The sequence below is a fragment of the Microcaecilia unicolor genome, chromosome 11 (genome assembly GCF_901765095.1).
Source record: "Microcaecilia unicolor chromosome 11, aMicUni1.1, whole genome shotgun sequence".
Lineage (NCBI taxonomy): Eukaryota > Metazoa > Chordata > Amphibia > Gymnophiona > Siphonopidae > Microcaecilia > Microcaecilia unicolor.
In genome coordinates this window covers 50,707,158-50,728,070 of record NC_044041.1, presented here as the reverse complement: position 1 = coordinate 50,728,070, position 20,913 = coordinate 50,707,158, and the positions used below count along the sequence as shown (strand labels likewise).

The 20,913-nt window shown below is 43.1% G+C and overlaps 1 protein-coding gene across 3 annotated transcripts in view; it reads right to left on the bottom strand.

Annotated features, from left to right (window-relative positions):
- The window catches only part of EP400 (E1A binding protein p400), a 401,921-nt gene that overhangs the window by 366,716 nt on the left and 14,292 nt on the right, over window positions 1–20,913 (bottom strand). For all 3 annotated transcript variants that reach the window (XM_030219806.1, XM_030219807.1, XM_030219808.1), the window contains exons 2-3: window positions 12,748–12,891; window positions 1,554–2,910 (exon numbers count right to left, since the gene is read on the bottom strand). In XM_030219806.1, the coding sequence (XP_030075666.1) occupies window positions 1,554–2,882 (1,329 nt within the window). In that variant the 5' untranslated portion in view covers window positions 2,883–2,910; window positions 12,748–12,891. The remainder of the gene's footprint in view (window positions 1–1,553; window positions 2,911–12,747; window positions 12,892–20,913) is intronic.

Sequence of the window (20,913 nt, the reverse complement as noted above, 5' to 3'; positions counted from 1 at the left end):
ATGGACGCCTGAGAACTTACACTTGACAGGTATGGAAAAAGTTCAAAAGAAAAAGCAGACCCATATTGTGTAAGCATTTTGTAGCTGTGAGAATAAACCTCCAAATTATTTAGATAGTTTAATTTATTAGAGGGCAGAGTGTTGTGTACCACTGAGTATATAAATATTATAATGGAACAGGTATCCGTGGAGAGCAGTGTATTACCTTGCTGATGAGAGAGCCTAAGTAACTCACCTTCACCACAATCCTAAACCCATTCAACAGCGATGGAAATATTATGAAAGGCCAGTGCCAGACAAAAGCTTTTAGGTGTCAAGGAAATGTTTCTTTTATTTTAAATTGTGTGTGGATTTTTTTAATTCACTTTTTTTTTTTTGTTTCCTCTGCTATTTCTCTCTCTCTCCAGGCACTCTCCTTTTCTCTTACCTTTGGCTCACATACAGCAACCACTGATTCCCCTTGGGTGGCCCCACTAGCAGTAGTGGAAGCCACTACAGCACTTACCCACACAGGCCCCCACCAGTATCTCTTCTACTGAATAGCAGCAGGGGCTGGGTTTAGGAGCTTGGGATATTGCCAGCCTTACCACCCTTATGTGTGGTAGCCCAAATATTAACAAGCATTGACCCATAGGTGCACTTTCATCTAAAATTTTAAGTGCACAGTGATACAGTACCTAGCATCTTAATAATAAAGATTATGCTTAAGTGCTAAATTGAAGAGCTTTGACAGTGTGCATTCTCTATCAATGTGGTACAGAGAGAATGGGCATTAAGAGTCATTGACCAGCCTGGAACAGAACAGCAGAAATCCTGTGTTACAGCTATTTAAACACTTCTTCCAGTAGTCCATTATCTGAATGGTGAGAATCTCTGAAATAAATAGCATACTTAAGGTAACAGCTCTAAACATTCTTATAATCTAAATAGACATATCTTTGGCTTTATTTTAGGTTTTCTGTCAACAGTTTTGTACAGGTTATAAATGATGCCTACACTTAAGTGTTCTGTGTTGCAAATGTTTACAATAAGGAGGATTAAGAGACTTGAGAGTTTAAAACAAGCTTTCTACACCCTTTATAAGGACAACTATCTAGAAACCCCTTCCATCAGCGTTTATTATTACTTAATTCATACTTACCATAGTCAGTGACAAAGTTCTTTCAGTGAGGTGGCACACTAGATTTGTCTCCCCAAACTTCATTGCCTCTTTGAACCCAAAACCTAGCCCAAACCTTTAGCTTTACTCTATTACTTAACTGCAGCTCACCTGAAATGCTCAAAACTGCATATGCTGCTGTTCTACTTACAAAACAATCTTCTGGGGTCTTCACTAGCCTCAGAGCTGTCATTAGGCGTGGGAAAGCAGGGCAACTGCCCTGGACATCAAGCCACGAGGACTTCCACATTGCACTTCTGAGTCAGACTATGAGTCTGCACAGATAAGCCCAGATGAGGAGGCAACACCAAATGCAACCCTTGCCTAGGCACCACTGTGTCCAGCAACTGTCTGGACTAGTCTACAGAGAACTATTAAGCAATGGATTTCTTACCTCATCATTAATAACCTCGGACTGTTCCTCCTCCTCCTCCTCTTCTTCCTCCTCAAGGTCCATGAAATGTTGCCTGACAAAAGCTTGGAGCAACACGCAGTGTTTCTTTTTAAAAGCTAAGAAATCCATCATATTTCCTTGAAAATGCTGCAAGAAAAACAGTTCCACCAAATACTCCTTAAAATTTTCCTTCAGAATCTTCATGTGTTTGTGGTAATGCTCCAGGCACTGCTTTCTCATCTGAGCATCTTCTTGAGATGCAGGTGGAATCTCCTCCAGTTTCTTGGGTTGTTTTTTCATCGTTGTACTTACAGAAGGTGTAAGAGGAAGATTAGAAAGTCCATGAGGCCCAGTGGCTCGAGAGGGACTCGCAGGCGTGGGTGCAGATGTCAATCCAAAACCAGAACTTGCTCCAACCGCTGCTAACATTCCCCCTGTAGTCCTATCAAACCCCATGGGTCTATTCAGCTGCTGTCCTTGAAGTACTTGTTGCTGCTGCTGTATTAGTTGCCCTTGGATAATACTGCTGATTTGTGGTGGCAGGTTAGTGGTGGTGATGTGGCTTGGGCTAGTCAATGGTTGCATGTTTGCCCCACTTGCCACAGGACTTTGCGGTCCAAGGTGATGAATGGTGCCACCAGTCTGTGAATGAGGTTGTGAAAGCCTGCGTTCCCGGACAGTAGTCGATGTTCCAGTTTGAATCTGTACCTGTGAACCTTGAGCGATCTGCGTTATTCCTGAACCATCTTGAAAAACAAAGTGTCCACCATTTGAAGGGCTTAGACTGATCTGTCTCACAAGTACACTAGTATCCACAAATCCTCTAGTAGGGCTCTGGCCACACATACCCAGGCCAGTGGCAGTGGTACCTGAGCGAACATTCTGTAATGCCTGCACTGGCACAGGACTCGGTTGGGTGGAATTTGGTGCCTGAATCTGCTGAGGCAATGGAGAAGTAACCTGAATATAAGATGGCGATCCAGGTTCAAACCTCCTTTGCTGGGAGCTAAACTGAAAGCTTGGTGAGGTGGGATTTGGGATGGGCAGAGGGGTGAGGGTTATCTGCTGGTTCCCCGTCACCACTTGTCCAACATTCTGCAGGGTGATGTTCACATTCTGCCCCGCAACTGGATTTCTGCTCATTATAAGTTGCTGGATCTGGTAACTAGGTGACTGGGGCCCAGATGGGCTTGCAGATGGAGCAAATGAAGCAGCAGGCGACTGAGGTAAATTTGCCTGTGGCTGTTGCTCCTCTCCTTCATTTCCTGTGAAAGACCTGGACCTCTGAAGCTGATGCTGAGTATTCTGGGGTCCATTTCCATGATGCATTATCACCCCCTTTCAATGTAAGTATATTCTTTTTTTTTTTTTTAAAAAAAAAAAGGAAGAAGAATTAGTTATATGAATGAAGGGACAAAATTATAGACCAACAGTCTACTCTTTAACTTGTTTAGTAAGTATTTTCAAGATTGGGTTGTAGAACACATCCACACATTTAGGGTCTCTTATCAAACTGCACGAGCAGTTCCCGTGGGGCAATGCCAGCAGAGCCCATTCAAAGTGAATGGGTTTTGTCGGCATTACTGCATCAGGAGCCGCTACCGCAGCTTGATAAAAGAGGCCCTTAATGCAGCATACCAGAAAAGGAATAATAAACTTTGCTAAACGCAGGAAGCCACCTCATCAAGCACACAAGGCAGATGTACAATATTTGTGACCACCTCTGGGAAAACATGACTAAAGTCACAGATTCCAAATGTTGACAGTGGCTGATTTTCAGGTCATGGGACCAAAAGAAGTCACATGTTTGAACTGCTATAATTTTTTTTTTTAATATACTTACATAAAAGGATGGGGTTTGAACTGCTGTATTGCAAATTGTTTGCTCCAATAGAATTTATTCAAATCTCATTTTTTGTTTCTGGTAACTTTCATCATGTTTTCCCAAAAATGGCCACATTTGTTTAAACTTCCATATACATAACAGCATCACTTTTATACTTATGAAATACAACCAAACCAGAAAGAAATGTATTTTTATAATAGTAAATAAATACAATCCTGTTGGGTCAAAAAAGAGCTAAAGTATCGTTCAACAGTTTATGTGCAATATTTCAAATTGATATATCCAAGACAGAACTAATTTATTTATTTGTAACATTTGTATCCCACATTTTCCCACATATTAGCAGGCTCAATGTGGCTTACAAAATACAGTAATGGTGAACGCCAAGTACGGTAGGTATTAAACAAATACAATTAGAAAAAAGGTCAGGTAAGGTAGGGGTAAATGGGTACAATAAGGGACAAGAAAATAAGAAATAAAAATGTCCATTTCAATGTATGTATAGATGCATTGTAGAGTTGAGGCATTTAAGTAAAATCAATAGAGTAGGCCTTGCAAAACAGATAGGTCTTCAAAGATCACCTGAAGTTTTGATGGTCGTGCATCGTTAATCTATTGTGATGTCCAAAGTTTTATATCTGTTGTACAAGATTTATTTTCAGATTATGTGGTAACAGCTATACATTAAAATAAAAAGACACACTTTTTTGTCTGTGTAACTACACAGACATAATGTGCCATCAGCTGCACAGGCTTTAAATCTTTTCCTAATTAGCAAAAGCCTAAAGATGAAATACATACAGCTTAAGGGTCAGGATAGGAAATGTACTAGATGCACAGTCAGTGGGCCTATTATCAAAGAGACAAGTGCAAGAAAAAAATTTCAAGCACTAAATCAGTCAATATGCTTTGGACAAAAAAAAAAAAACCAAACCCTGAATTTTGCAGCACACATGGTAGCTTTCAAATGGATTCTGGTCACTTCCTCCCCTCAATAATAGTTTTCATTAGGTAAGATGCGGCTGCTGCTTATCAGTAAAGTTCCAGTACAATCCCAGGCAAAATAAAGCAAACCAGCCCCTTACCCCCTTTAACCTTGAATATCTGGCTGTTGGAGTCCCTAAGATTAACATACAAACCCCATTTTTCCTCTCCACCCAATTTGAAACACAGAATATCTTGAAAAATGTGTTAACAGTAAAGCAAATACTTGTGTTTGCTTCTGAAGTGAGTCTCCTGGGCAAACCCAACTGCAGCCTTCAACCTAATCAGCTCTTTAAACAAAGGTAAAATTATGTCTCACCTGATAATTTTATTTCCTTTAACGCAGCAGATGAATCCAGGAACTAGTGGGTTAAGTCCACCTACCAGCAGGTGGAGATAGAGATAAACAAACTAAAGGCAGTGATGCCAGACGGCCAGCTCCTTCCTCAGTTAGTATGTCATTCGTAAGCATTTGCCAAGGCCAAAAATATGAAACCAATAACAACCAGAAACCATCCTCACTATGAAAAACAGAGAACCAAATAAGAACTTTGAAATAACTGCAACTCGACCCAGAAATCGGAATCCTTTCCGTGTTCCCATATCTGTCTGAACACTGCAAGAGAGAGCCCGGAAGGAAAAAAAAGCCACACTGCGCAGAAAATGAAAAAACCGTCGGCTGAACTAGGGAGGGATCCTGGATTCATCTGCTGCGTTAAAGGCAAGAAAATTATCTGGTAAGACAATTTTACCTACCTTGTCACTTGCAGCAGATGAATCCAGGAACTAGTGGGATGTACCAAAGCATTCCTTAAGTAGGGTGGGAAGCCGACGTTCCCCGTGCCAACACTCCCGAACCCAAAATTCACATCCTCCCGAGCAGACACGTCTAACCTGTAATGCTTCGCTAACGTATGACGGGACGCCCAAGTAGCCACCCGACAAATCTCTTCCAGAGATAAGGTCGACACCTCCGCCCAAGAAGCCACCTGTGCCCGAGTAGAATGCACCTTCAGGACCACTGGAGACGCCCGCCCCTGTAGCAGATACGCCACTCCAATGGCTTCCCTAATCTAGCGAGCAATGGAAGCTTAGAAGCCGCCTCACGTCTTTTCGATCCCAAGAGCACAAAGATTATCTGAGCGTTGAAACTCGTTAGCGATCTGCAAGTACCGAAACAAGGCTCTCCGCACGTCCAGAAAACACAGCAAGGCAAACTCCCCCGGAAAATCCTCTCTTTGAAAAGACGGAAGATAAACCGCCTGATTGACATGGAAAGCCAAAATCACTTTAGGTAGAAACAACGGCACTGTCCGGATCGACACCCCTGCTTCAGAAAACTGCAAAAACAGATCTCTGGAAGACAAAAGCCTGAATTTCAGTAATCCTCCTAGCTGAAGCAATGGCCACCAAAGACACTGTCTTAAGTGTTAGATCCTTCTCAGAAATCTTATTCAATGGCTCAAACGTGGGGCCCGGAGGGCTTGCAGTACCACATTCAAATGCCACGCCAGGCAAGGCTGCCGCAGAGAAGGCCAAAGCCGAAGAGCCCCGAGTAGGAAACAGACCACATCAGGGTGAGCTGCTAAAGAGGATCCGTCCAGTTTGCCCCTAAAACAAGCTAGCGCAGTCACCTGCACTCGGAGGGAATTATATGCCAATCCCTTTGAAGACCATCCTGAAGGAACTCCAGAATAACTGGAATATCCGCCCGAAAAGGCGATTCAGCATGCAAAGCACACCACGCCGAGGAAGCTTTCCACACTCGCGCGTACGCTGCTGAAGTAGACTGCTTCTGTGCCCCCAAAAGAGTGGCAATGATTGGTCCTGAAAATCCCTTCTTCCTCAGCTGCCGCCTCTCAATAGCCAGGCCGTAAGACCAAAGCGGGAGGGATTTTCCATCTGAACTGGCCCTTGATGCAGCAGATCGGGAGTCACCGGAAGTCGCAATGGAGGCTCCGAGAGTGCTCGAACAAGATCCGCATACCACGGCTGTCGGGGCCAGTCGGGGGGCCACTATTTATTTATTTATTACATTTGCATCCCACATTATCCCACCTCTTTGCAGGCTCAATGTGGCTTACAATTCTTCATGGATGATGGAGGTAGAAGAGAACATACAATTGGTTTTACAGAGGGTTTTGGGTTACATGGTGGTGAAATACATGATGATTTTAAAGCAAAAGACATTAAAGAGCATTTCTGGATATATTAGAGATATGTGAAATACAAGATAGTTTTAAAGCAAAAGACATTAAGGATATATTAGAGATAGTGCAGTTATACGTGTTGATCTTTATGATATATTTTGTCAAAGAGATAAGTTTTCAGTAGTTTGCGGAAGTTGGTCAATTCATAGACCGTTTTCAGGTTGCGTGGCAGCACGTTCCAGAGCTGTGTGCTTGTATACGAAAAGGTTGATGCATGCATTGATTTGTATTTCAAGCCTTTGCATTGGGAGGATGAAGGTTAAGGAATGTGCGAGAAGATTTTTTTGCGTTTCTGGGTGGTAGTTCTATTAGGTCTGACATATATGCTGGGGCGTTACCATGGATGATTTTATGGACTAGAGTACAAAGTTTAAATGTGATGCGTTCTTTGAGTGGGAGCCAGTGCAGTTTTTCACGTAGGGGTTTTGCGCTTTCGTATTTTGGTTTGCTGAATATTAGTCTGGCTGCCATGTTCTGTGCTGTCTGGAGTTTTTTTAAGTATTTGCTCTTTGCAGCCGGCGTAAAGTGAGTTACAGTAGTCCAAATGACTAAGTACCAATGATTGTACCAGGTTGCGGAAGACACTCCGTGGAAAAAATGGGCTGATTCTTTTTAGTTTCCACATTGAATGAAACATCTTTTTAGTTACGTTTTTTGCGTGATTCTCAAGTGTTAGATGTCGGTCGATGGTGACTCCAAGAATTTTTAGGGTATCCGAAATTGGTAGTCTTAGTTTAGGTGTGTTGATGGTGGTGAATTCAGTCTTGTTGTATTGCGAGGTGAGTACTAGGCATTGGGTTTTTTCTGCGTTGAGTTTCAGTTTAAATGCGTCTGCCCAGGAGTTCATAATATGTAGGCTTTGGTTGATTTCATGGGAGATTTCTCTTAGATCTTGTTTGAATGGGATGTAAATCGTTACATCATCAGCGTATATATAAGGGTTTAGATTCTCGTTCGATAGTAGTTTAGCCAAGGGTGTCATCATTAGGTTGAATATGGTTGGTGAGAGGGGGGATCCCTGTGGAACTCCGCATTCAGGTGTTCATGTAGCTGATGTAATCGAATTTGATGTCACTTGATATGAGCGAGTGGTTAGCAATCCCTTAAACCAATTTAGAATGTTGCCTCAGAGTCCAAAGTATTCGAGGATGTGTAATAAGATTCCATGGTCGACCATGTCAAATGCGCTTGACATGTCGAATTGTAACAGTAGTATGTTGTTGCCATTTGCTATCAATTGTTTGAATTTGGTCAGCAGCGTAACTAGTACGGTTTCAGTACTGTGATTAGAGCGAAATCCTGACTGAGAATCATGTAGTATTGAGAACTTGTATAGATATTCTGTGAGTTGTTTGGTCACCACACCTTCTGTTATTTTGGTGATTAAGGGAATGGATGCTACTGGTCTATAGTTTGTTAGTTCATTAGCATTTTTCTTTGCATCCTTGGGAATGGGGGTGAGTAGGATGTTACCTTTCTCCCATGGGAAGAGGCCATTTTGTAACATGAAGTTCATATGATTTGTTAGGTCCGTTATAAAGTGTTGAGGGGCTGACTTCATGAGGTTGTTTGGGCATATGTCTAGTTTGCAGTGAGATTTGGCAAATTTTTTAAGTTTTTGTGAAACAAGGTCTTCTGGTAGTGTAGTAAATTCAGTCCAGATCCTGTCTGCTGAATGTCACTAGAATGACCAGCCCCCGATGCCACCCTATGTGGCAAAGAACTCTCCCTATCAGAGGCCACGGAGGAAAAACATACAGTAGCTGTTGTTCCGGCAATGGCTGGAAAAGAGCATCCAATCCTGCGGATCCTGGCTGCCATTTGCGGCTGAAGAACTGGGGAACTTTGGCATTGCAAGCCATGGCCATGAGATCCATTACTGGTTTTCCCCAACATTGACAGATCAGCCGAAAAGCCGAGTCCGACAAAGCCCATTCCACTGCGTCCAAAAGAGTCCGGCTGAGAAAATCCACTTGAACATTGTCTTGACCCACAATGTGCACTGCCGACAGACTCTGAACATGCACTTCTGCCCATACTAGAAGACGAGACGCTTCCACTGCCAAGGGAAGACTGCGAGTGCCCCCCTGCCGATTGATGTAGGCCACCGTCGTGGTGTTGTCCGAGAATACACAAACCACCTGCCCCTGCAGAAGGTCCTGAAAACTCCGCAGCACATTCACAACTGGCCCAAGTCGCTTCGAGAGGGGTTCACGATCCCTGGGCTACTTGATGAAGACAATGGGCTCCCCAGCCCGCAAGGCTGGCATCCGTCACAACTACCACCCAATTGGGAGACGCCAGAGAAATACCCTTCTGCAAATTGGCTGACCGGAGCCACCACGCGAGACTGTCCCTGGCCCGGCTCGACCAAGGAAGGCGTCGTTGATAATCCAGCGACATCGGCGACCATCTGCTCAAAAGGAAATTCTAAAGAGGCCGCATGTGAGCCCTTGCCCATGGAATGACCTCCAAGGTCGCCATCATGGAACCGAGGAACTGAACATAGTCCCACACTCAGGGAGCGCAACAACTCAATAAGGTCTGTACCTGAGAACGCAAATTGATCCTTCACCCCTCGGGGAGAAACACCTTCCCCCACTTCGTATTGAATTGCACTCCAAGATACTCCAGACTCTGAGTAGGAACCAGATGACTCTTGTCCATATTGACCACCCAACCTAAGGATTGCAACACTGCAATCACTCAGTCGGTGACCACTTGACTCTCTTCTGCTGTCGTCGCCCGAATCAGCCAGTCGTCGAGATATGGAAGCACTCGAATCCCCTCCTTCCGCAGGAACGCCACCACCACCACCACCATGACCTTGGAAAAAGTGCATGGGGCAGTGGCCATTACGAAAGGAAGGGCCCAAAACTGGAAGTGCTGACCCAGCACCACAAATCTGAGAAATCTCTGATGGGGCTGCCAAATGGGAATATGCAGGTAAGCTTCCCTCAAATCGAGAGCAGTCAAAAACTTGCCTGGTTGAACAGCAGCAGTAACTGCCCTTAATGTCTCCATGCGCAAGTTACGAACCCACAAAAACTGGTTTACTTTTCTGAGATCGAAAATAGACCGAAAAGCTCCTCCCTTCTTTGGAACCACAAAGAAGATGGAGTACCGACCTGTGTGCCTTTCAAGAGGAGGAACAGGCACGATAGCCCCTATCCTTAGCAGGTCTCGCAAACACTTCAGAACCGCTGTCCTCTTGGCCCGCGATACACAGCAGGACTCCAGAAAAAAGTCTGTGACGGGAGAGAAGAATTCTAGCTTATAACCTTCTCACACCACATTGAGGACCCACTGGTCCGAAGTAATTCTGGAACAGAGAAAGCCGACCATTGATCTGCTCTCCTCCCGAGTGGACTTGCGCCCCATCATTAGGAGGCCCGAGAAGGAGCCCCCTGATGAGAGGGGGGTCCAGCCGGATGCTTCTCGTTGGGAAAGGAAGAACGCTGCCGAAAACAAGGACGCCGAATGGCTGCGTTGGACTGCCCCGGGCGATACTGTCGCGTCTCTGAAACGTGACCTCAAGGCTCCCTGCCTGGAAGTAGATTTGGGTCTATCCTCTGGAAGACGCTGAGATTTGGAATCCCCCAAATCTTTAACAAACTTTTTCAGGTCTTCCCCAAAAAGCAATTTCCCTCAGAAAGGCAATTTAATGAGCCATTGCTTAGAGGCCATATCTGCGGCCCAATGACGGAGCCACAGAAGACGCCGAGAGGAAACGGTCAAGGCCATGCGTTTGGCCGAAGCACGGACCAAATCATACAAGGCATTCGCCAAGTACTCCAGCCCAATATCCATCAGCGACATCTGAGGAGTTCCCGGCATATCAGACTCAGAAATCAAATCCATGACAGAATGTAGCCAACTGAGACAAGCTCTAGCTGCATAAGAACTACAAACAGAAGCTTGAAGTGTCAAAGCGGCCACCTCAAAGGCACGTTTTAAAGAGGCCTCTAGCCATCTGTCTTGCATATCCTTAAGTGCCACACCACCTTCCACTGGAAGAGTAGTCTTCTTAGTGACCGCCGTCACCAGGGCATCCACCCTAGGTAGAGCTAACTGCTCTAAACGGTCTGCTGAAACCGGATACAGCCTGGCCATAGCCCTGGCTACTTTCAGTCCCCCATCGGGATCCGCCCACTGGGCCGAAATCAACTCTTCAATAGCTTCATCTACCGGAAAGAACTTAGAAGGTCATTTGGTACTAGCCATCTTGGGGTTGACCGCCTGAGAAGCCGCAACCTCAGGGTCCTCTATATTCAGGGCTTCCAGCGCCTGAGAGATAAAGGAGGATTCCTCCTTCTTATGGAAAATCCTCACGGTGGAAGAGTCCTCCGGTTGGTCAGTGAGGACACCGTCCTCCACATCCTCTACCCCCGTCTGCTCCGAGAGCCACCACGGAGGAAGCTGCAGGCGACCGTATGAAGGACCCCTCCTCAGACCCCAAAGAAAGCCTAGGCTTTTTAAGGAAGGAGAAATCCTCTGGGGAAAAACCCCAAATCTCTTGGTTACCCCCCAGACCCCCTGAGAGAATCAAAGGCCAAAGCTGTCGCAGCCACGTTGGGGGGGGGGGGGGGGAGAAGCAAAGGCCCTTTTCAACAAAAACGCCTGGAATAGCAAAATAAACTCTGGTGAAAATCCCTCCCCCGCAACGGTCGCAGCCATGGCACCTGCACCACCGCCCACAGTGCCTGACGGCGCCCCTCCCCCGACTCCCTGACCAGTGGAGAAGAAGCTTTGCCCAAAACCGCTACCGGAACCGGCTTCGCGACCGATTGCAAAATGGGAAAGCACGCTCTCGGGGGGGGGGGGGGGGGGCACCGCTCCGTTGTCCCGCCAAATCAGCAAACCTCATGCTACAAAGGCCCACCGCCAAACGCCATTTCCCACATCAGGAACAGCGTTTTACCGCCTCCGCTGCCATCGCCCCTCCCCAAACAGGAACCCAGCAGGACTTACCGCGGACCGGGAAAGCGCGGGAGCTGACAGTTAAGCCGAAGAAAAAAAAACTCTCCACTTCGAGGCAGGCTCAGACAAGCAGGCAACAGAAAACAGGACTCGGACAGCAGTAACACAAACATGCTCTCAGCAAAAACGCACTTCCCTGTGCTTTTCTGTTTCTCTTTTAAATAAATTTTATGGTTCTCTCTTTTTTTTTTTTGTGAGGAGGCAGAAACAAACAGGGAAGGAAAGAAACAGCAAAAGCCTGTTCAGAGGGAATTTGAGGTGGAGCAGGGTCCCAGCAACTGCATATGCTGCCAGAGGACACCACCAGTCCACCACCCCCGGCTCAAACTGGCCACCGGCCCAGGAGCTGAAGAAAAAGCAGTCCACCACCTGCTGAGATAGAGACATACTAACTGAGGAAGAAGCTGGCATCACTGCCTTTAGTTTGTTTATCTCTATCTCCACCTGCTGGTAGGCGGACAACCCACTAGTTCCTGGATTCATCTGAATAGTGACAAGGAAAGGAGCCTTTTATGTGGTGAATTTAATCACATAACATTCAAGAATACAAGTTTCAAGTCATGCATCTTGACCCCAATCCATCCCCCTCTCTGCACTGAATAGACAACTGCTTCGCATGATATTGGTAATATATACTGGAATAATGAAGAACACTAAGAAAGTTTTTTTTCCTGAAGGTACATTACACCAATAAAAGTTTACAGTATAAAACCTGCAATACACAACAGAATAGGCCTGTAGATAATGTGGGTCATACATTTTTTAAACAAATAAAAATAAATTCTTCAGCATTACAGTGACAATGAATCTATTTTACCCTGGCTCCAGAACCTTTGTGCATACTACAAAGGTGTAAAACATGACCATTTCCAGAATCTAGAAAACGAATGCCACATTCCTCCCAAGTTTGGTGGCAGGACTTTATGATTCAAGTTTTTGAGTACAATTAAAATCAGACTAGAGATTCACTTCATTTCTATCTAGTTTACATGTTTTAAGCAGAATGCAAAACTGTCAATCATATTATTTACTATTTTCCAAGCAAGGCTGCTTGACTTTGAACCTATGTAATATGTTCTGTCAAGTTATTTCATTATTTTCACACTGTCATTTTTAAGTCAAAGACCCAGACAAGATCTAAAGTAAATTCAAAATTTAAAGTGATCTTATTTACCTAAAATTGTCAACTTGAAGGTGAATTCTTACCAACATCTCAAAGTGTGGAAGATCTTCTTACAAGATATTTGAGAAATTAGTTTTCCATATTTGGCATCTAAGAATGCAACTCTTCTCTTGAGGGAATTTTCCAAAATGGAAGCTGGGAAGGAAACAGATAGATTCTTGAGGACCTACTCAAAGAACTAACCTGCTTAAACCAGAGGTTCCTAAACCAGAGGTTCCTAAATCTGTCCTATTGCGCGCCCATGTTTCACTTACTGGGTACATGTACTAAATAACTCCCACCAATAAGAAACAGCATGAAATAGCCACAATTACCCCACACGCCAGATTTTCAGGATACCCACAACAAACATGCACATTTCTTACGGATATTCTGAAAACTAAATGGCCTACAGAGTCACTAAGGGGTCCTTTTATTAAGTGGCAAAAAGTGGCTCTTTCCCATGCACTAAGGTCATTTTTACCACAGCTGTAAAATAGCCAATTTTCAATTTTTTATATTAATAGCCATGCGTTAATGTTGCCATTAACATGCGGCCATTTTTAAAAATTACCAAGTGAAAACTTATCGCCACCTATTCCCTTAGGCTGTAGGGGCTCATGAAGTATTCCTGCGCTAACATAGCTGCACTAACTGTTTAGCACAGGAACACCCACTCTCCGCCCCGCCCCCCCCTAAAAAAAAAATATATATTTTTAGCATGCAGTTAGCACACTTGAGCATGTCTTGCAGAACGCAGTTTAGTAAAAGGGTCCCTAAGACAGGTTCGAGAGCCCTTGTTTAATTTCTTGTTGACAGTGACTGAGAACCCAGAAACACAAACAAACATCTAGTGTGTACACTCAAAACTCTTGGGAAATCTATCACCACCAGAATTCACAAAATGATTTGCTTTAATAAAGAAACCAATACATGTAGATATCTAAAGCAGTGCTTCCCAAATTTCTTTCCAATATGACTCCATTTTACCAGCTGAAAATACATGTGAACCCAGATGAATCCCCTGCCCTAACTGCCAGGGCCTAATGACTGGAAGGAGAGAAAGAGAGAGAAGGAATGTTGGGGGAGGGGGTGCTGTGGCTAAGTAACTGGAAATAGCATATGTGATTGTGTGGGTGCTGTGGCTGAATAACTGGAAGCAGTGTGTGTGCCCAGGCTCAAGTCCTGCTTACTGGAAGTAGCATGTATGTGTGTGCTGGGGCTGAATAACTGGAAGCAGTGCCTGTGCCCAAGCTCCAGTCCCGCTTACTGGAAGTACATAAGAACAAAAGAGTAGCCATACTGGGTCAGACAAATGGTCCTGTTTCCAACCAATAGTGACCAAGTCAAGTCACAAGTACCTGGCAGAAACCCAATTAGTAGCAACATTCCATGCTACCAATCCTGGGGCAAGCAGTTGCTTCCCCATGACTGTCTCAACAGCAAACTATGGACTTTTTCTCCAGTAACTTGTCCAAACCTTTTTTAAACCCAAATACACTAAGCACTGTTACCACACCCTCCGGCAAAGAGTTCCAGAGCTTAACTATTTGTTGAGTGAAAAAATATTTCCTACTATTTGTTTTAAAAGTATTTCTATGTAACTTCCTCGAGTGTCCCCTAGTCTTTGTACTTTTGGAACGAGTAAAAACAAAAAGAAAAATCGATTTAATTCTACTCAGGATTTTGCAGACCTCAATCATATCGGCCCCTCACCCATCTCTGTTCAGAGCTGAACAGCCCTAACCTCTTTCGTCTTTCCTCATACGAGAGGCGTTCCATCACCTTTATCATTTTGGTTGCTCTTCTTTGAACCTTTTCTAATTCTGCTATATCTTTTTTCAGATACGGCGATCAGAAATGAACGCAATACTCAAGGTGCAGTCGTACCATGGAGCGATACAGAGGCACTGTAATATTTTCGGTATTATTCACCATTCCTCTCCTAATAATTCCTAACATCAAAGCCCATCCCCTTCCCACCTTCGCTTACACCCTATGCTGTCTATTGTTCTGTTGTATACTGTGTCAACACGGTAAGTAGCATACCATGTCACAAAATGTACTATTTTTTCTGTTAATATTTATTGCCTATGTCCAGACTGATCTTGTTGCACACCACCTTGGGTGAATTTCTTCAAAAAGGTGGTAAATAAATTCTAATAAATAGATAAAATAAAGTGCATACCCTGTCAAATAACGAGGCAGTAAGGATGTTAAGTTATCTACAGACCTCTGGGCAGATGAGAATCAATAGCACAAAATATCCCATTCTCTCTTCTACAAGTCACAGCTAATTTCTCTTCAGTATTTACTGCTGGAGATTTTAATGTGCATCTAGAGGATAAGATAAATAAAGATGCACTTTTGGGGGGGTTTTTTAGAATTTTTAGACAAATTAACTTTATCTGTGATAAATGAGGGTCATTCCAACATGGAGGAAATAAACTGAACAAGATCATCGCCTCAGGAAGGAAGGAGGCAGATTGATAGATTATTGAAGCTCAGGTAACCTGCTATGGTCAGAGCACATATTACAAGAATTTACTCTCTATTTAGAAACTGGAAGGAATTAGAATAGTGTGAGACAGAACTTGGTCTAGACTACTTGAAGAATACAGCTTAAGCAGCTATAAAGTGAAGTAATAATGTGCCTTACTCCACAGTAACATAGTAAATGACAGCAGATAAAGACCTGAAAGATCCATCCAGTCTGCCGAACAAGATAAATGCCCTTAGTAGTGCTACTCAATAATTGGAATGGCTCAATAAGTAAGTTCTAGATAAGATAGCATCATTTAAATTGAGACAGTAAATCAGCACTTGGCATATCACACATGAAACAAGAATGTGGAAAACTAGAAAGGATCTGGTCAAAACCTTAAGGAGCAGCTGGAGAATGAAGATGTTTCAGTATAAGAAATCACTCCAGACAGAGAAGAGACTATATTATTCTAATAAAATTATTGAAAGTGAGAATTCCACTAAGAAAATCTTTAGCAATATTAGAAACTAGGAAAAAAGGCCGTTTCTGAAACCAATGAAATGGGCACTAGCAAGGTATTGGCTTCCAGCAATTAATGTTTAGAAAGGAATTGTTAGGAGAAATGTGTTGTGATGTGAAAGAAAATTTTTAATTCTTGTATTATGTGTAAGATGGAGTAAAATGAGATCTGTATTCTTGTATGTATTTGTATTGTTTTTTCGTTCGGTCCCCTTTTGTTTTTTCTTTCAATTTGGCATGCGCACTGATGTGCCGGCGCACTGGGAAATCCCGGCAAAAGTGTAACCCAAACCCGATCAGATTGCAATGGCTGGAAAAGTGCAATGCCTACAAATAAGGTATTTTTGTAATTTGTTGTGGCCACTGATGTGCCAATGCAGTGGGAAATCCCGGAAAAAAGTGTAACCGAAAGCCGCTCATAACGCAATGCCTGAAAAACTGCAGTCCGTATTAATAAGGTTTTGCAATCCGTACTAAGAACCTGAAGTACAAACCAACAGCAGCAACAAATATGGGCAACAGAAGTGTCCTTAATAAGTCCCTAATACCTTTGGCAAAGTTTTGCAAACTTTGAACAGATAGCAACATGTATAATCGGACCACACTACACCGTAACACATAATGGAAAGAAAAAAAAAAAAGGTACAAATAAGTCCCTCATACCTTTGGTAAACGTTGAACAGATAGCAACACCTATAATCGGAGCACAGTGGAAAGAAGGAAAAATAAACCAATGTTGTTCTCTTTCCAGCGATGTTGGTCTCCTGCTCCACACAAAATGAGTGACCCCTTCGCCTGCAACGCTCCTCCCTTCTTCTCTTACACTTCCCTCTGATAGGTCCATCTTGCGTCTGACGTTGCATACCGTTGCCTAGCAACGGTGCAGCGATCCCTTCACTCTGTGTTCTGCCCTCGACATCATCACGTTTTGACGCGAGGGCGGGGTAGAGACATGGTGACTAAAAGTGGTTACAGAGCTTTGAACTTACGAACCCTTGAAGCCACAGAGTCAGCTTCAGAACGTTGAGGGTGGGTTTTATTATAGTAGATCTGTCTAAGCCTCCCCAAACAGAAGAATGAAACTAAAAACCTCATGCTGAAAATTTTGCAGTCTTCCTTCAAACAAAGGTAGCAAAAATTCAGGATAATGTACTTAGAGATGGGAAGTGAGCGGGAACTGAGGCAGTGGAAGTGGGCTATTTTCCTTCACAGAACTATTGAGCTATCTTGTTGACTGCATTTGGAGTTGCTTCACTAAAATTACAAAAGAGATGGTGGAACAACCTATTAGGAAGTTTACTAAAAGAACATGTGTTGTAGACCCATGCTCAGGGAGGTTAATGAAAAATACCAGGCACTATCTATGACTGGATACAACTATTATTAATTTATCTTTACAAGAAAGTATTTTTCCATCCAAGTTAGACACCACACAGCTGACTCCCCTTTTGAAGGGAGAAAATATGTGTAAATTAACGACCAGTAGCCAATCTACCAGTCTTAGCTAAGACCATACAGAAGAGAGTGATCTTGGGCAAGTCGATTAACCCTCCACTGGTTCAGGTAGAAACCCTCCAAAAACAGAAACAACAACAAAACAAAAATCCTACTGTATCTGAATGTACACTGTTTCAATAGTTTTTGGGCTTGCAAGCAATATAAAAAAAAGAAAATATAAAATAAAAAGTAGCCATGCAGCTTCAGGACTCTCTCATTCAACATCAATAGTTTGATGCCAGACAATCTTGGTTTCATGTCAAGGTTAGTATGGCAACAGCAATGATCACTATTATGTTGGAATTGAGATCTTTTCTAGATAAAGGGAAACAACATACTATCTATGCAGTTTGATCTATTCAACTTAGTAAATCACAACATTATGATTTATAGGCAGAACTTCCCCAGCTACCCCTATCTTGTTCAAAGCTGGTTTTGGACCATTCAAGAAACATAATAGCCATACTAGTTCAGACCAATGTTCCATCTAGCCCACTATCCTGCTTCCAGCAGTGGCCAATCCAGGTCACAAGTACCTTGCAGAAACCCAAATAGTAGCAACATTCCAGAACCCTAAAGAGTAGCAACATTCTATGCTACCAATCCCAGGGCGAACAGTGGCTTCCCCATGTCCATCTCAACAACAGACTATAAACGTTTTCTCTAAGAACTTGTCCAAAGCTTTTTAAAACCCAGATACACTAACTGCCGTTACCACATCCTCTGGTAACGAATTCCAGAGCTTGACCTTTGAGTGAAAAAATATTTCCTTCTATTTGTTTTAAAAGTATTTCCATGCAATTTCATTGAGTGTCCATTGGTCTTTGTACTTTTTGAATGAGTGAAAAATCGATACACCTCCACCTGCTCCACACCACTTAGGATTTTGTAGACCTCAATAATTTCTCCCCTCAGTTGTCTCTTTTCTAACCTGAAGAGCTTTAACCTCTTTAGCCTTTCCTCACATGGGAGGAGTTCCATCCCCCTCTATCATTTTGGCTGCTCTTCTTTGAACCTTTTCTAATTCCGCTATATCTTTTTTGAGATAAAGCGACCAGAATTGAATGCAATACTCAAGGTGAGGTCGCACCACGGAGCGAAACAGAGGCATTATAATATTTTTTTATCTCATTTTTCATCCCTCTCCTAATAATTCCTAGCATCCAGTTTGCTTTTTTGGCTGCCACCGCACACTGGGCAGAAGATTTCAGCGTGTTTTCTACAATGACAGCTAGGTCTTTTTCTTGAGTGTTGACTCCTAAAGTAGACCCTAGCATCAGATAACTATGATTCAGATTATTCTTCCCAATGTATCCGGGGGTAATGGGTTGTCAAATGAGTGGCATATGATTCGAGGAGTCCCGCAGGGATCCATGTGGTCACTAATTTTATTCACATAAGAGTGTTATTACTTTCAACAGACTCGAGTGCAGCACTGTATGTGATCGTTATATAGTACATTTCAAGATTACAGTCAGGAAATAGTGCTACAATCATGGAGTTCATGATAAAGGCTCTTCTCTGAAACACAGGAATGTCAATATACCTCACTTCCTCAAAACCTCTTCTTGCAGCCACTTCGCTCTTCTTGTGTGTTCTACAATTTGTGTTAGTCTCTGACTTTCCTTATTTCCAATTCTAGTCAAACTCTATATAATTAGAACAGACAGACTTGAGACCTTTGTCATCAGCCTATGAATAATAAACATCAATCACTTTACCTTCTCCCATGCAACATAGTCTATTGGATATTTACGACACCATGAGCTTCATTTTTGATAAGATTAGTATCTAGAGTTGGGCTAATAGGCTTAAGCTTAACCATGATGAAAAAGATTCTATGGGTCAATAATTGGACAACAGAAAGGCCTCAGATGAACCCTACTACTACTACTACTATTTAGCATTTCTATAGCGCTACAAGGCGTACGCAGCGCTGCACAAACATAGAAGAAAGACAGTCCCTGCTCAAAGAAGAACTGAATTACCACTGCAAATGGAAATTAAAATACTAGGTGTAACTATTGACTGAAGACTAATTTTAAAACATCATATTAATGCAATAATTTAAAAAGCATTCTACAGCTTCATAGGGTTATGACAGATAAAAACTGCCTTAGAACCCTGTTATTTACAATTAGTGATACAGGCAATGGTTTTAACTGCAATACAGTGCTTCTGGGTCTCACGAAAAAAAAATTCTGAGATTACAAACCATGCAAAATGTGACCGCTAAACTATGATAATCTAATCTAACCTTGGGGCATACAGTGATAGAACCATATTTAAGTTGTACTGGCTTCCAATAAAAGCTGTAACAGAGTATAAAGTATTGATATTTTTATTTCAAATTTTGTATGTTTTTATATTGAATCATTATCACCCAGTAAGAGGGAGTATAAGCATATCTTGAACAAGAAAACAATCTTTGGTTGCATCACCATATTCCAAAAAGATGATGTATGCATATTTGGGTTTCAAACAACTTTTACTGAACAAATAACAACACAAGTAATGCATGCTTATTAGGTGTATCATTAGTATTGTGCTAACACTGCATTATATCTCTGGTATTTGAATTCCAGTGCTGTTAAGTGTGTATATTTTTTATATTGTTTCACGATAGTTCTATTATTAGGATTGAATTTACTGTTTTCAAGTTTACCTCATTTATTGTATCTATGTTTATACTCAGTTATTTTACTATTGTTATGCTGCTAACAAAAGGTAAAATTATGTATCATACCTGATAATTTTCTTTCCATTAATCATAGCTGATCAATCCATAGACTGGTGGGTTGTGTCCATCTACCAGCAGGTGGAGATAGAGAACAATCCTTTTGCCTCCCTATATGTGGTCATGTGCTGCCGGAAACTCCTCAGTATGTCGATATCAAAGCTCCATCCGCAGGACTCAGCACTTAGAGAATTACACCCACAAAGGGACACTCTGCCCAGCTCACCACCGCCGAAACGGGGGAGGGGAATTAACCCAGCTCATCCCCACACAAGTGGGGGAGGGGAATCCGTCCAGCTCATCCCCGCGGAGCGGGGGAGGGACACCACACCCGCCGATGCGGGGGGGATCTGGCTTATCCTGCAACCGCAACCGCGGGAGGAGCTGACTGACCCTACCACCGCCGAAGCGGGAGGGGTACAAATCTGCTCTACAGCCGCACGAAGCGGGAGGGAGCGCCGGCAGAATTTAGGTCTCAATCCAGCCCCGTAAAACGGAGGGGAGAGGAATGCAGCAGCTCACTGTAACACAAAATCGTCTCAACTCCTGAAAAATCCAATTGAAAAAACTTGAACACGAAGTCCTCCTGAACAGGAACTGAAGACTAAACCTGAACCTGAAATGCAACCAGAATAAAAATAGTACAGATATCTGGGCGGGGCTATGGATTGATCAGCTATGATTAATGGAAAGAAAATTATCAGGTATGATACATAATTTTACCTTCCATATCATCATGCTGATCAATCCATAGACTGGTAGGATGTACCGAAGCAGTACTCACCCAGGGCGGGACATAGAAATCCCTGACCGCAACACTGAAGCTCCAAACCGGGCCTCCACCCGAGCAGCCACAGTCAAGCGGTAATGCCTGGAGAAGGTATGAGCCGATGCCCAAGTTGCCGCCTTGCAAATCTCTTCCAAGGAGACGGACCCGGCC